This window comes from Haliotis rufescens, unplaced genomic scaffold (assembly GCF_023055435.1).
Source record: "Haliotis rufescens isolate VD_foot unplaced genomic scaffold, xgHalRufe1.0.p SCAF_17, whole genome shotgun sequence".
In the NCBI taxonomy this organism is placed as follows: Eukaryota; Metazoa; Mollusca; class Gastropoda; order Lepetellida; family Haliotidae; genus Haliotis; species Haliotis rufescens.
In genome coordinates, this window is record NW_025963857.1 from 2,885,788 (window position 1) to 2,902,129 (window position 16,342).

Consider the following 16,342-nt stretch of genomic DNA (forward strand, 5'->3'; position numbering starts at 1 on the left):
TAGGGCATAGGGCACTTGGGACCTAAACAGCCTGGGATCCCTATAAAGAGACAAGCATAGGGCGTTAGAGTCCTACACAGCCATGGCATCTTTACAGGGAGACAAGTGTGAATCACTGGGATCTACGAGCTCTGGGACTCTAATAGGGAGACAAGTGTGAATCACTGGGATCTACGAGCTCTGGGACTCTAATAGGGAGACAAGTGTGAATCACTGGGATCTACGAGCTCTGGGACTCTAATAGGGAGACAGGTGTGGGGCATTGGGATCTACAAGCTCTGGGACTCTAATAGGGAGACAAGTGTAGGGCATTGGGATCTACGAGCTCTGGGACTCTAATAGGGAGACAAGTGTGGGGCATTGGGATCTACGAGCTCTGGGACTCTAATAGGGAGACAAATGTGAATGACTGGGGTCTACGAGCTCTGGGACTCAAATAGGGAGACAAGTGTGAATCACTGGGATCTACGAGCTCTGGGACTCTAATAGGGAGACAAGTGTGAATCACTGGGATCTATGAGCTCTGGGACTCTAATAGGGAGACAAGTGTGGGGCATTGGGATCTACGAGCTCTGGGACTCAAATAGGGAGACAAGTGTTGGTCATTGGGATCTACGAGCTCTGGGACTCAAATAGGGAGACAAGTGTGGGGCATTGGGATCTACGAGCTCTGGGACTCTAATAGGGAGACAAGTGTGAATCACTGGGATCTATGAGCTCTGGGACTCTAATAGGGAGACAAGTGTGGGGCATTGGGATCTACGAGCTCTGGGACTCAAATAGGGAGACAAGTGTTGGTCATTGGGATCTACGAGCTCTGGGACTCAAATAGGGAGACAAGTGTGGGGCATTGGGATCTACGAGCTCTGGGACACTAATAGGGAGACAAGTGTGGGGTACGTGAGACCTCCATGCTTCTGAGATCTCCACATGTAGACAAGCGTAAGGCATAAGGGATCTTCACATCCCCAAGATCCCCTCAGGGAGACAAGCATGGGATCTGAGACTCTCACAGGGCAGTTGACATGGGATCTGAGACTTTCACAGGGCAGTCGTCATGGGATCTGAGACTCACAGGGCAGTCGTCATGGGACCTGAGACTCACAGGGCAGTCGTCATTGGATCTGAAACTCTCACAGGGCAGTCGTCATGGGATCTGAGACTCTCACAGGGCAGTCATCATTGGATCTGAAACTCTCACAGGGCAGTCGTCATGGGATCTGAGACTCTCACAGGGCAGTCATCATGGGATCTGAGACTCTCACAGGGCAGTCGTCATGGGATCTGAGACTCTCACAGGACAGTCATCATGGGACCTGAGACTCTCACAGGGCAGTCGTCATGGGATCTGAGACTCTCACAGGGCAGTTGTCATGGAACCTGAGACTCACAGGGCAGTCGTCATGGGATCTGAGACTCACAGGGCAGTCGTCATGGGATCTGAGACTTTGCAGTCGTCATGAGACCCAGAGAGGAGAAGGCTGCCACAAGAACCTCACAGAAGACGTAACTCACCCAAAGACCTTGTTCCAGCAAAAGGTGACCGCGACCAGGAGGGGCTCGGCCAGCTCGATGTTGAAGTCCACCATTCCGGCTGTTGGCGAGCTGTACCTGCCCTGTCTCGACACCGTTGCTCGATACGTCATGAAGGCCAGTCCACCAAGGTGCCGGTTTTCTTTGTTCACCTGCAACAGGGACGTTCAACATTCAAGAATGCAGAGATACGGACCCAAAAAAAGAGTACTACTCATCACCATTAGCATGTATCTCTTGCCTTTCATTGGATCACCCAAGGTCCTCAAGATCTAGTTGTCAAAGGTGTTGCAATTCGCTGTGCAGAACGGCATCCCTTGGGTGTGCCAGAACTCTATTATTGTGGGTTTGAATCCTGGTTCTCCTTGATTATGTTTCTAGGTTGGACAGCACCATAACTGTGCTCATGGGTTTCACCGAAGTGGTAAACATCTGGGATCTGCCAAACTTCAGTACTTCCTCCCACATCAAGCTGACACCCCATGATATAAGGAATATATTGTTCAATGTGGCATAAAACCCAACTATACAAAGGCACTCACTCTTTCATGCAAGCACAACGTATTGAACCTTCAACCAACCATCATCCAAGGGGCATGATGACCTTTGTACTATCGGTCCAATTATAGAATATGTCTCGAAACTGTGTTCATGGTCTCAAGCCGCTTTTAGCAACAATCAGCACACAAATATATATACTGAACCGCAAAAGAAACATCACCCCAAGTAACATTGCATAAAAAGTTGTCATTTAAATATCTGGGTAATTTTTGTCAAAGTTTCTAAAATTTAACATTACCTTGTCCGGAAAAATGAAATTTGATGATAAAAAACAAAACAGATGACAATAAAACCGATCGCCCAAACACATCATGGCAACGGCCATGGTAACCCGATGCACATGTGTGCAAATTGAATTTCAAATGCGTTCCCCCATTTCTTGCCCTATAAAAATCCACCCAGATCGGATAACTTTCATTCGGTATTGAATTGCTACCACATGCCAAAATTGACAAGAAATCAGTGACACCAAGCCCATGGACGATTGCAAGCTGGACAAACCGCCCGGCAAGTAGTCAACAGGGACACATTAGTGTGGACACCGTGCGCCGACGATTGACGAGCAGACACCTCCACTATCACAGGCCACAACGAGGACCCATTGTGACACCACATCATCGCCGTGACCGTCTTCAGTGGGCAACACAGCACCAGCATTGACGCCACCAGCAGTGGAGAAGAGTCCTCTTCTCAGACGAGAGCCGTTACTGTATCTCAACAGCAGATGGCAGAGAGAGAGACTAATGACGCTGTTGGAAACGTTATTCAGATGCTTGTGTTGTTGAGAGAGACACGTGGGGTGGTCCGAGCATCATGGTGTGGGATTGAATTGGTCTTGCACGCCATACCTCATTTGGCACGTCGCCGCAAACACGAGTTTCATCATGATAACGCCTGTGCCAACACTGCGAGAGCAACAAGAGATTTTCTCCAGCAGAATGGCATCAGAACCATGCAGTGGCCTGCCCTCAGTCCTGATTTAAATCCCATTGAGCACCTGTTGGATGAGATTGAAAGAAGGCTGAATGACGTCCGACCAAGGCCGAAAACTGCAGCTGAACTGTGTCAGGCGTTCTTCAGAGTGTGGGCTCAAGTGCCTATGGCCTTCATCAACCTCCTCATCTATTCCTTGTATCATCAGCAGTCATCAATGAACATGGCGGACACACGAGATACTGACTTGTGATGCCATTTTCTCGGAGACTAGTGGTGTGTTTCACTTTAAGAACATTTGACACTTTAATTTCAACCTTGATGATCAGTTTTGCCAAGTTTAATCTTTTTAATATGTCTCAAAGTATGTTTGCAATTTTTGGTTTCAAATAAGGTTTCTCATATATCTATCAATGGTAATGTTTCTTTTGCAGTTCAGTATATATGGTAGAATATATGACAATGCCTATAGCAAGGTCAATATATACTTTAAATTACTGGCGTGTATTTTGGATAAAATTGGCATGTCTCACATAACTGAATTGGAGGAATTTGGTTCAAAGATACGTCATTATTTTGTGAAAGTCATAATGGTTGTGGTGTGTGCATCACCCACCTTGCTGCCCCACCTGTCACTGGTGGCTGGGGCCTGCTGAGAGGCCATCTGGGATCCAGCCTCTATGTAGGGATTCAGGAGGCTGTCGAACAGCCCTAGGATGTCTTCACGGAGCTGGGACACGATTGGGTCGACCCTCTGCAGCAGGGCTGTCACATGCTTCGTCACCACAGGCTGAACCTTGCCTCCTCCCTGATGGTATTACAGTAGATGATGTGTATGACAGTTGAAAACATGCTTGTTAAAGGGGGATTCTGGCTTACTGCCCATTGTGTGCCTTGTTCTAGACTTTGTCATTGATGATACCAGCAGGAAACTGTGTGTGATAACAGCAGGAAACTGTGTGTGATAACAGCAGGAAACTGTGTGTGATAACAGCAGGAAACTGTGTGTGATAACAGCAGGAAACTGTGTGTGATACCAGCAGGAAACTGTGTGATACCAGCAGGAAACTGTGTGTGATAACAGCAGGAAACTGTGTGTGATACCAGCAGGAAACTGTGTGTGATAACAGCAGGAAACTGAGTGTGATAACAGCAGGAAACTGAGTGTGATAACAGCAGGAAACTGAGTGCATGAGTGAGTATGTTTTTACACCGCTTTTAGACATATTCCAGCAATATTACAGCAGGTGACACCATTAATGGGCTTCATGCATTGTACCCATGAGGGGAATTGAACCCGGGTCTTCAGTGTGACAAGTGAACGCTTTAACCAGTAGGCTAGCCCACCACCTTGCGGGAAGCTGAGACACTATCTTGGTGTAATTTGGGTAATCATTAACTGCTGAACTGATATAAATCATGTGTAAAGACATTGATATTTGTGGTTCAACACCACACTCGAGAGAGAGACTGCTGATGTTTGTATGTCCTGATGTTTACGCCTTGGTTGGAACAAGAGAGCTGGTGTGTTATGGACAAACCGAGAATCCGAATCAAGGGGTTGGTTGGTTGAATGGTTTGTTGTTTAACGCTGCACTCAGCAGTATTCCAGCTATATGACGGCGGTCTGTAAATAATCGAGTCTGGACCAGACAATCCAGTGATTAATATCATGAGCATTGATCCACGCAATTGGGATCGATGATATGCATCAACCAAGTCAGCGAGCCTGACCACCCGATCCCGTTAGTTGCCTTTTACGACAAGCATAGTCACCCTTTACGGCATGCATGGGTTGCTGAAGACCTATTCTACCCCGGAATCCCAAATCAAGGGGAATGTTGTGTGCCATTAGGGTATGATAACACACAATGCAATCACTGAGTAGGTCTCTAGCACCTCAAGCCCATCATTACAGCTCACTAAATGTCTGACTGGGTGATTATGAGTCATCACATTATCAATCATCAGTTTATCTAGTCTTCACTTCAATATTCAAAGCAATATTTGCAAGAGGACAAAGTCATCAATATCAAATGCAATTGTTGCCATGGAAACTTGATAAATATCCCAAACTATCAAAAGGAATCAGTTCTGTTTGGTGAAGAAATATTGTACGTTTATCAAGATCTACTTCGGAAAACAAATCTTGCACGGACAGACGGACACACGGCCGGTGTCCATTTTTATACCCCACCACAAAACTAGTTGCAGGGGGATAAGAAAACACTCATGCAATGAAGCCAATGCCAACCTTCCCATTATGTCCCGACATCTTGAGATAATTATCCAGATCCAACACAAAATGTCCAAGTTTCTCCACGACCTGCCTCACTCCCCGATCCCGCCGCTGAAGCGAGGTTGCATGGACGAACTCCCTCAATGCTGGGATCTCGGTCTCCTCGGGGGTGCTGAAAACCTGTCACATACACACATATTACCCACAGATCGTGTAGACAGAGTTTAATTACTCCATAAACTTCCTTTCCAAATCATGTCAGGTCCAAGTATTTGATCCCAAGGTGTCTCTGACAGTGATAGTCTCTCCACCCATCAATGCCCAAGAAGGTGTAATATTTATTCCAGGTACATTTGTGTAATTGGAGACTTTTTCATTTTCAAACCATAAATCTGTAGAATGCAGCCTTAGACAATTGTTTAAAGACTAGTCCTAAGGACTAGTGTGATCCTTAGTTCCCTAGTCCTCAAAGTTTGCAGCTAGTCTTGTTTCAACAAGATAAAAATGTTTACTACGTTTACATTTTCTGTCAGTTTTATCCAGTTCGAGTTTGAAGAAAAATTGAAGCATTGAGAACTGGTTCAGAATTATAGCCTCAAATGCTACAAGTCAATAAGGACTACCATCACTGTATTTCTGCTTGTCCTCAGCACAATGTAATAGTCTTGGGCTAACAGACTAATTTCCAAGGTCGAAAGAGTGCCAACAGGATATCTCTTTTCCTAAATGATATTCCAGTTTCTTAAAGAATGTGAAAGGCATCATAATAATCAAATGGGATCTGAGGGTTTTTCAAATATTATTATCAACCAAAATAAGTGTAAATCGAAATCAGTCAAACTCTATATACCTAATCATAATTAAGTGGGGCTTCAGGCAAGATGACCTTTCCACCTCCTCCAATCATATGAAGCATATCTTGAAACAGTTCCCTCGCAAACAGCAAATAGGAAAAGATTTCAGTGACCTTTAAAGATAAGGTCAAGGTCACAACATTCATCCACTGCCTGTGGACTTCCCAAGAAACAGACCATTGTTCGATGCTTCCCACATCATACCAACCTGCGGTGCCCCATCCACATCAGTCAGCAGACTGGTCATCTTCATGTAGTCGGTCGAGCTGACACAGAACACCTTCAGGTTATCCACAACGTTGCCCATGTCCTCGTCGGCAACACCGTCCCCGTCCCCGTCGTCATAGTCCAGGATGTCTTCCTCCTCCTCCCCCATGAACACACTAGCAGACTTCTGCTTCAGCTCCTGGCACACCAGAGTGAGTGAGTGAGTGAGTGAGTGAGTGAGTGAGTGAGTGAGTGAGTGAGTGAGTGAGTGTGTGAGTGAGTGAGTGAGTGTGGGCTTGCGTGAGTGAATGTGGGCGTGAGTGAGTGTGTGAGTGAGTGAGTGAGTGTGGGCTTGCGTGAGTGAATGTGGGCGTGAGTGAGTGTGGGAGTGAGTGAATGTGGGCGTGAGTGAGTGTGAGCGAGTGTGGGCGTGAGTGAGTGTGTGAGCGAGTGTGGGCGTGAGTGAGTGAGTGTGGGCGTGAGTAAGTGAATGTGGGCGTGAGAATGTGGGTGTGAGTGAGTGAGTGAGTGAATGTGGGCATAAGTGAGTGAGTGAGTGAGAGTGAATATGGGCATGAGCGAGTGTGGGCGTGAGTGAGTGTGGGAGCGAGTGTGGGAGTGAGTGAGTGAATGAATGTGGGCGTGAGTGAGTGGGACGGGCGAGTGTGGTTGTGAGTGTTTGTTGTTTAATATTCCAGAAATAAGATGGCAATAATCAAGTATGGATGGACCAGACAATCCACTGATTGACATGAGTATCGATCCAAGCAATTGGGATATGATGACATTCATCAACCAAGTCAGCGAGCCTGATCACCCGATCCCGTTAGTCGACTCTTAAGACAATCATAGTTGCCTTTTGCTGAGTGAGTGAGTGAGTGAGTGAGTGAGTGATTAAGTGAGTGTCTTACGCCATTCTACACACCATTCTATGAAATGGTTCAGGTCCAAGAATTTGTTTGTTGTGTAACGCTTCACTCAGCAATATTACAGTCATATGATGGTAGCCTGTAAATAATCAGGTCTGGACCAGATAATCCAGTGATGATGCTGATCCAGGGCACGGTGACATGCCATCAACCAAGTCACTGTGCCGGACCAACCAACCCATTTAGTCGACTCTTATGACCAGCTTAGAATCATGGTATGCCTTAATTCTTGCACCATACAGGACTAGGCTTCTACTAACAAGACATGTATTTAACAGCGATATAAGAGCACATATGCTAAGCCCCACTAAATCATGAAAGTTTGCTTACTTAACTTTATGCTTACATTTCAATATGCTTCCAAACAAACTACCGTATTCGGCGTAATAAGCGCCCAGGGTGTTCTCAAAATTAGAAATAGGGGGCGCTTATTAAAATATGATTTTGGTGGAAAAAAACAGAATTGAAAAACTATAAATTTCATGGTTTGTTGAACACAGAAAATGATCGCCCTCAGTATTTTACCCCTTCAGATATACAATGTATATGTCTCTTACAAATAATACCGTGTGCATGCTTGCACGTATTGACTTACATATCTACGTATTTGTGATAGCGCAACTCCACATTAACAATGAGTAAAAATCATCATCGACGCCAATTGTTCCAAACAGGAAGTACCGGATATCAGAAGGTTAAGTTGAAAATATCAGCAAATATCGCCGTGGGCGCTTATTACTTCGAATACGGTACATTTAAAATTAAACCATAACTTTAAAATTTCTTACACAGTATTCATCTAACACATGCAGTATAACTTACTGGTCTTGTGTCATTTCCTTAATTCATGTCCTGCTGTGTGAAACAGATGATAAAGTGACCTGTGTATGAGGCATAATGCGTACCCTTATTCCTGCTCGGAAATCTTTCCTTATCTGGTTCTTGGAATATTCATTCCGTGCTTTTGCGCACATGGAAACCAGTTTCCTTTGATGAATATCCCTTAGTTCTGTCTTCACAGATATCTGCAAAACAATAGCAAACTTTATCATCATCAGGTATCACTTATGAGATTGTAGAAAATCATAGAAATTATTCGATCAAAAATGTACCAAAATGGTAAAAAACTATCTTGGGAAACAAGTGGCTAAATAAAAACCATGTCTGCCTCCTTATGATATATTTCCACCCACCTCCCTCTCCTGGACCAACAGATCGGCCACGTCTGCCTCCTTATGATATATTTCCACCCACCTGTTGAGCCACCTCCCTCTCCTGGACCAACAGATTGGCCACGTCTGCCTCCTTATGATATATTTCCACCCACCTGTTGAGCCACCTCCCTCTCCTGGACCATGAGATCTGTCACGTCTGCCTCCTTATGATATATTTCCACCCACCTGTTGAGCCACCTCCCTCTCCTGGACCATGAGATCTGTCACGTCTGCCTCCTTATGATATATTTCCACCCACCTGTTGAGTCACCTCCCTCTCCTGGACCAACAGATTGGCCACGTCTGCCTCTTATGATATATTTCCACCCACCTGTTGAGCCACCTCCCTCTCCTGGACCATGAGATCTGTCACGTCTGCCTCTTATGATATATTTCCACCCACCTGTTGAGCCACCTCCCCCTCCTGGACTATGAGATCTGTCACGTCTGCTTCCTTCTGCTGTATATCGACATCCATATTTTCCAACTCCTGCTGCACCTCAGCCACACTCTGTTTCTTTGCATCACTTTCCTCCTGCAAACACAGGTCAGACTTTAAACATGTAGCAACACTGAAGTTACAAATATGGAACAGTTGTAAAGTCATTTGTCACAGGTACATGTGAACCAAGCAGCAGTCAAGTCTGGGCCAGGCATACCAGTGTCTGCCAACATGATCAATGACCCATCCTGTACTGGTATGATACACAACCAGCAGGATTACACCACCTGATTTCCCACTGTAATCATCTTGTCCTGCATGAGCCAACAGGACCCTACTCGGACCTGGAACATGACAAGCTGGTATACGGACTAAACCAGTAGTTGAAAACACTAGAAGTGACCGAAGCAGTCAAAAGTACAACCCGACTGAAAATAGTTACTCCGGACAATTGGCTACAGTGTTCCACAATTACACATGAAATTAAAGATGTCCTTGTAATAATTCTAACACAAAGTTGCCAACTTTCCCAAATTACAAGTAGGTCGGTGGGGTAGCCTAGTGGTTAAAGTGTTCGCAAGTCAAGCCTGAGTGAAGCCCATTTCTGGTGCAGCTCGCCATGATATTACTGGAATATTGCTGAAAGCGGCGTAACATTTCACTCACTCACTCACAATTAGTATTCTGTAATGAACTTCTGATTGGGCACCACAGACTGACCATATGAATTGTCTACAGTACAAACTACAGTCCGTTTGACTCCAAATGAGAACGATGAATTGCAAAATAATTCGAAATCCAGAAAAGTGTATTGCTCTAATACTGCTAAAAAAACCATAAAACCATACCAAATCTTTTCGTATTTGTTATTAATTTGCATCTAAAATACAAAAGTACAATTTTTCCTTAATTTTTATGAATAATGTGTCAGTCTACCAACAACAAAAATCACATGGACTAAATTTTCATAAACAGTAGTTTTCATAGACAAAAGAGGATCATTATTTAGCCTTACACCGTCTGCTACGAACAAGTCTTGTTTGTCGACTGGTATGAAGTCTAAATAGAGTCTCAAGACTCCCCACTCGTATTATTGTAAGTTGCTGTATTTCAAACAGAAACTAAGCAATAGGATCAACTGTGTTTCGGAATCACATGCTACAGTTCGTTTGACTCCAGATGAGAACGATGAATTGCAAAATAACTCGAAATCCAGACAAGTGTATGAAACATCAATACGGTACTTGACCATGAATACCCTGTACCCAACAAAATCTGAATTTTGTTTATTTTAAGACCCATGACGGATGAAGTTCTTTAAGAAACTATCATGTAATTTTGTATAGAAATGTGTACATGACACATAGGGGGACAAACCGTGGAAGGCACAGCGCATGCACTGCACGTTCTGTGGTAGGGGAAATGACAGAGCGTTAGAGGGGCCGTCTCATGATAATTTCAGTCGCAATCTGACTCGCTCATGCCATAGATTTCGTCGGCGGAACTGCTGGTGCCTGAACCGACTGCCACTATTATAGGTTGGACTGTTGCTGGCCGTAGTCCATCTCGTGACCAATAACGTGGCTCTATCTCGTCAACGACTGTGGCCACACAACGCCTCCATGTTTCTACTGTTACCCGACCAAGGGATTCCTTTATGAGTTGTTCAACATCTCGTAATTTGAATGTTGTGTTCGATCGTCCAAAGTCACCCTTGACGGTGCCCCATACCAACTTGATTGGATTCAGGTCGCAGTGATAAGGTGGCAGTCGTAAGACAGCGTGACCCTGACCCTTGATGTAACTGTCAACTTTATACACGGGGTCAGGTTTCATAGTTTTGATGATTTCATAGAGCTGTGGTTTCGTCACTCGAGAAGGAAAGGTAATGTTCCTCCGTTGCAGCCAAGTAACCATGTCTCCTTTACGGTTATTAGAGGTTGAGTCTTGCTTTCCGGATCTTGCACACTATGATACGGTGCATTGTCCATGACAATGAGAGACTTGGTAGGCAAAGCAGGGACTAATTTATCTTTCACCCACTCCAGAAATACATTGCCGTTCATTTCTGTGTGGTAGTCACTGTTGTCTTTGGCCTTGGCTCTAAAGACGAGATCACAGTCTGGGAGAAAACCCTGACTAGCAGAACCAGCATGGAGAACTATGAGTCTTTCACCCTTTCCCATTGGTAACTTTCTACCAGACTCCTTACAGTCACAACTGGGTATCCACTGACTGCTGAATGTGTGTGACGCATTTACCCATGTCTCATCTAAGAAGACGGGCTAATATCCTTCTTCACGTTCCTGCTTGATGGTACGAAGGTAATGATTTCGGAGACGAACAATGTCAGACCGTTCACACAACACAGCCCTATTTTCACCAGTTATCTTTTTGTATTTGTAACCAAATGTATGCAACAGCTGCCATAGTTTGTACTTTGTAACACGTAAATCATGGTCAGTTTCAAGGTGTTTCTTCAAAATTCTTAGGGACAGGTACTTATTTTCTGAGTGCAGTTTAACAATTGCACGTCTGACTTGATCCCTCTGAAAACTGTCTAATTTATCAACCTTGCATGGTTTTGACATGTTCCCTACCTCCTTGGCCTGACTATTTGTATCTCGTCGACTAACAACATTTTTCAGTTTCTGAGGGGACATACCAAGAGCTTTTGAAGCTCGTTTCAAGAATTTATTAATTGCATAGAAAGGCTTTGCTCTTTCTGCTTCACTTCTAAAGAAATCATTCACATTCAACATCAACTGTTTAACATCTGCTGAGTAGCGCATGTTGTCATTGAATCAACACGGTCACTGTGTAGCACGTGCATCCCGTGCTTGCGCTGTGCCTTCCACGGTTTGTCCCCCTACGTGTCATGTACACATTTCTATACAAAATTACATGATAGTTTCTTAAAGAACTTCATCCGTCATGGGTCTTAAAATAAACAAAATTCAGATTTTGTTGGGTACAGGGTATTCATGGTCAAGTACCGTATTGATGTTTCATACACTTGTCTGGATTTCGAGTTATTTTGCAATTCATCGTTCTCATTTGGAGTCAAACGGACTGTAGCATGTGATTCCGAAACACAGTTGATCCTATTGCTTAGTTTCTGTTTGAAATACAGCAACTTACAATAATACGAGTGGGGAGTCTTGAGACTCTATTTAGACTTCATACCAGTCGACAAACAAGACTTGTTCGTAGCAGACGGTGTAAGGCTAAATAATGATCCTCTTTTGTCTATGAAAACTACTGTTTATGAAAATTTAGTCCATGTGATTTTTGTTGTTGGTAGACTTGACACATTATTCATAAAAATTAAGGAAAAATTGTACTTTTGTATTTTAGATGCAAATTAATAACAAATACGAAAAGATTTGGTATGGTTTTATGTTTTTTTTAGCAGTATTAGAGCAATATGGCGGGGGGACACTAGAAATGAGCTTCACACTGTTGTGCCCATGTGGGGAAACGAACCCTGCCCTTCAGCGAGACGAGTGAACTCCGTAACCACTCGGCTACCCTACCACCCCCTATAATCCAAATGGTCCTATCAACCAGCCCATGCATTACCTCCTCGTCCAAGGATAGCGGCTCCTGATCCAGTTCCTTCTTCCACCCCTGGTAGTCCCGTTTCATTGCAGCAATCTCCGACTCCTGCCCCTTGCGCTTTTTTTTTAGGCGTATCTTACGGGATTCAAGGACATTCAACTCCTCCTTAACTGCCTTCAGCTGATCATTCAGAGTCTCAAAGTTAGGAGTCAGCCTGGAGTTTAAATTGCATCATTTATTAGATTAATCACGTTAATAGCACCAATAGCTCATAATCATGAAAATAAAAAAATAAAAAAGGTTTGAGGTTGAAATCTAGTTGAGAACAGCCATTCAGTATCATTAAATCAGCAAAAACCAGGGTTCAACCTACGTAAGCTTGCTTCACTCAGAAGAAGCCCAACATTTTTTTTTTAAAAACAATGATTATTGTAGTCTACAGCATGGTGAACACTCCATATGCATCTGACCAAGAAATATAGAAATCCCAAAAAGATACAGTCCAACAATGCCCTGAGAGAAAGTAAGTGAATGTGTCTCATGCTTCTGTGGACAAAAATACAACTTCGTCATGGTGGGAAATGAGTCTGACGTATATATTGTAATCCAAGTCAGCAATATCCCATCTGTATCGTGGAAATTGGTATTACAAACAAGGCAAGGGAGCCCAGCAGTTGATAGTATGAGTAAGGGTCCACACTGCTCAAGATAACATGCCGATAACAAATTGTGGCCACCTTCATATATGATGCTGTTGGATGTTTAATGCCAGATTGGACAAACCAGTGATTGATATTATGAGCATGCTGTTGGGGTACAATGACACACTGTGTCACTGAGCCTGACTACCTGATCTTCTTAGTCGCCTTTTATGGCTGGCAAGACTTGCTTTGTTTGTTTGTTGTTTAACGCCGCACTCAGCAATATTCCAGCTATATGACGGCAGTCTGTAAAATAATCGATTCTGGACCAGACAATCCAGTAATTGACATCATGAGCATTGATCTATGCAATTGAGATCGATGACATGGATCAACCAAATCAGAGAGCCTGACCACCCGATTCTCTTAGTAACGACAAATATAGTCGCCTTTTACGGCAAGCATGGGTTATTCTACCCCGGATCTTCACGTGTCCAAAACTTGCTGGGAACCATTTTAACACAGGAGAGCACGGGGAGAAGGCTAGACTTACTTCTTCAGCTCAGATGGGATCAGACTGTCCGTCTTGGTGCATATGAAAGCCACACTGCCATACTGGCCATCCATCAGCAGTTGGCGGCGGAAGTTCTCCCCGAGGAGATCCTTGGCAGTGTGGTCGTCAATCGCACGGTGGATGCTGGCCACTACCCACACCGAGGTACAGTTCTTCAAGTACTGGAACACGAGCATCGCGACTCATATATTCCAACCATCAACACTTCAGGTGTTTGTACTGAGGTACTGACAATGATATAATGCAGAATTCTTACAAACTTGGTGAATATGACTTCTCATGGAATCACCTAGACAGTACTTCATGTCAAATCTTTTTCATATACCAACTGTAGTTTTTACCTCTCAGCATTTGGGTGTTGACAAGATGGTTCATGCCCATCTGATGTTCAGAAAGCAAAGTAACTCATGGTACTTCACTGATACACTGTTTTATTTCATTTAATTTTGAATGTCTATCAATTTGAAATACTGGTGTTTATGTCTTGGGTAACTCGGAAATAAGAAGCCCAAATAAAACAAAACACCTTGAGGTCTGCTTATACTTTTATTTAGATTTTGTTTGTTGTTTTACGCCTCAGTCAGCAATATTCCAGCTATATGACAGCGGTCTTTAAATAATTAAGTCTGGACAAGACAATCCAGTGATTGACATCTTGAGGATCAATCTTGGGAGAGATGAACTGCATCAACTAAATCAGCGAATCTGACCATAGGATAACCGTTAGTCGCCTCTTACGGCAAGCATTGATTGCTGAAGACCAATTCTAACCTGGATCTCCACAATTTTATTTTAGGGATTTAATTTCATTCTGGTACAACAATATTTGGCATGACACCATACAACAGTACAACTGTAGAAGAGTAGAACATGTCTCACCTCTTTGGCTATCTTATCCCTAGCGGCATTGGCGTCGCGTACTCCGGGCAGGTCGACAAGGACGGCACCGCTACTGCAAACATCACATGACGGGAGGTACAGCTTCACTCTCTTTACTATTGGCCAAAACTGCTCGCCCCTTGAACCATTGTCAGTGTTCTCAATGTAGCTGTTGACTGCTTCACGGAGATGTCTGGCCTGAAACAGATAACAACCATTGTCAGTGTTCTCAATGTAGCTGTTGACTGCATCACGGAGATGTCTGGCCTGAAACAGATAACAACCATTGTCAGTGTTCTCAATGTAGCTGTTGACTGCATCACGGTGATGTCTGGCCTGAAACAGATAACAACCATTGTCAGTGTTCTCAATGTAGCTGTTGACTGCATCACGGAGATGTCTGGCCTGAAACAGATTACAACCATTGTCAGTGTTCTCAATGTAGCTGTTGACTGCATCACGGTGATGTCTGGCCTGAAACAGATAACAACCATTGTCAGTGTTCTCAATGTAGCTGTTGACAGCATCACGGAGATGTCTGGCCTGGAACAGATAACAACCATTGTCAGTGTTCTCAATGTAGCTGTTGACTGCATCTCGGAGATGTCTGGCCTGAAACAGATAACAACCATTGTCAGTGTTCTCAATGTAGCTGTTGACTGCATCTCGGAGATGTCTGGCCTGAAACAGATAACAACCATTGTCAGTGTTCTCAATGTAGCTGTTGACTGCATCTCGGAGATGTCTGGCCTGAAACAGATAACAACCATTGTCAGTGTTCTCAATGTAGCTGTTGACTGCATCTCGGAGATGTCTGGCCTGAAACAGATAACAACCATTGTCAGTGTTCTCAATGTAGCTGTTGACTGCATCTCGGAGATGTCTGGCCTGAAACAGATAACAACCATTGTCAGTGTTCTCAATGTAGCTGTTGACTGCATCACGGTGATGTCTGGCCTGAAACAGATAACAACCATTGTCAGTGTTCTCAATGTAGCTGTTGACTGCATCACGGAGATGTCTGGCCTGAAACAGATTACAACCATTGTCAGTGTTCTCAATGTAGCTGTTGACTGCATCACGGTGATGTCTGGCCTGAAACAGATAACAACCATTGTCAGTGTTCTCAATGTAGCTGTTGACTGCATCACGGAGATGTCTGGCCTGAAACAGATAACAACCATTGTCAGTGTTCTCAATGTAGCTGTTGACTGCATCACGGAGATGTCTGGCCTGAAACAGATAACAACCATTGTCAGTGTTCTCAATGTAGCTGTTGACTGCATCACGGAGATGTCTGGCCTGAAACAGATTACAACCATTGTCAGTGTTCTCAATGTAGCTGTTGACTGCATCTCGGAGATGTCTGGCCTGAAACAGATAACAACCATTGTCAGTGTTCTCAATGTAGCTGTTGACTGCATCTCGGAGATGTCTGGCCTGAAACAGATAACAACCATTGTCAGTGTTCTCAATGTAGCTGTTGACTGCATCTCGGAGATGTCTGGCCTGAAACAGACAACAACCATTGTCAGTGTTCTCAATGTAGCTGTTGACTGCATCACGGAGATGTCTGGCCTGAAACAGATAACAACCATTGTCAGTGTTCTCAGTGTAGCTGTTGACTGCATCTTGGAGATGTCTGGCCTGAAACAGATAACAACCATTGTCAGTGTTCTCAATGTAGCTGTTGACTGCATCTCGGAGATGTCTGGCCTGAAACAGATAACAACCATTGTCAGTGTTCTCATTGTAGCTGTTGACTGCATCTCGGA

At 44.1% G+C, this 16,342-nt stretch overlaps 1 protein-coding gene across 9 annotated transcripts in view; it reads right to left on the minus strand.

The window, feature by feature from the left end:
- LOC124119816 overlaps positions 1-16,342 on the minus strand; it is a 66,107-nt gene that overhangs the window by 11,957 nt on the left and 37,808 nt on the right. For all 9 annotated transcript variants that reach the window (XR_007221710.1, XR_007221709.1, XR_007221711.1 and 6 more), the window contains 9 exons: positions 14,568-14,765; positions 13,668-13,849; positions 12,495-12,687; positions 8,874-9,005; positions 8,162-8,281; positions 6,329-6,526; positions 5,282-5,446; positions 3,644-3,835; positions 1,516-1,685 (listed from right to left, as the gene is read on the minus strand). Coding sequence is in view for 6 of the 9 variants with exons in the window: in XM_048397419.1 (XP_048253376.1) it covers positions 1,516-1,685; positions 3,644-3,835; positions 5,282-5,446; positions 6,329-6,526; positions 8,162-8,281; positions 8,874-9,005; positions 12,495-12,687; positions 13,668-13,849; positions 14,568-14,765 (1,550 nt within the window). In the remaining 3 variants the exon portion in view is untranslated. The remainder of the gene's footprint in view (positions 1-1,515; positions 1,686-3,643; positions 3,836-5,281; positions 5,447-6,328; positions 6,527-8,161; positions 8,282-8,873; positions 9,006-12,494; positions 12,688-13,667; positions 13,850-14,567; positions 14,766-16,342) is intronic.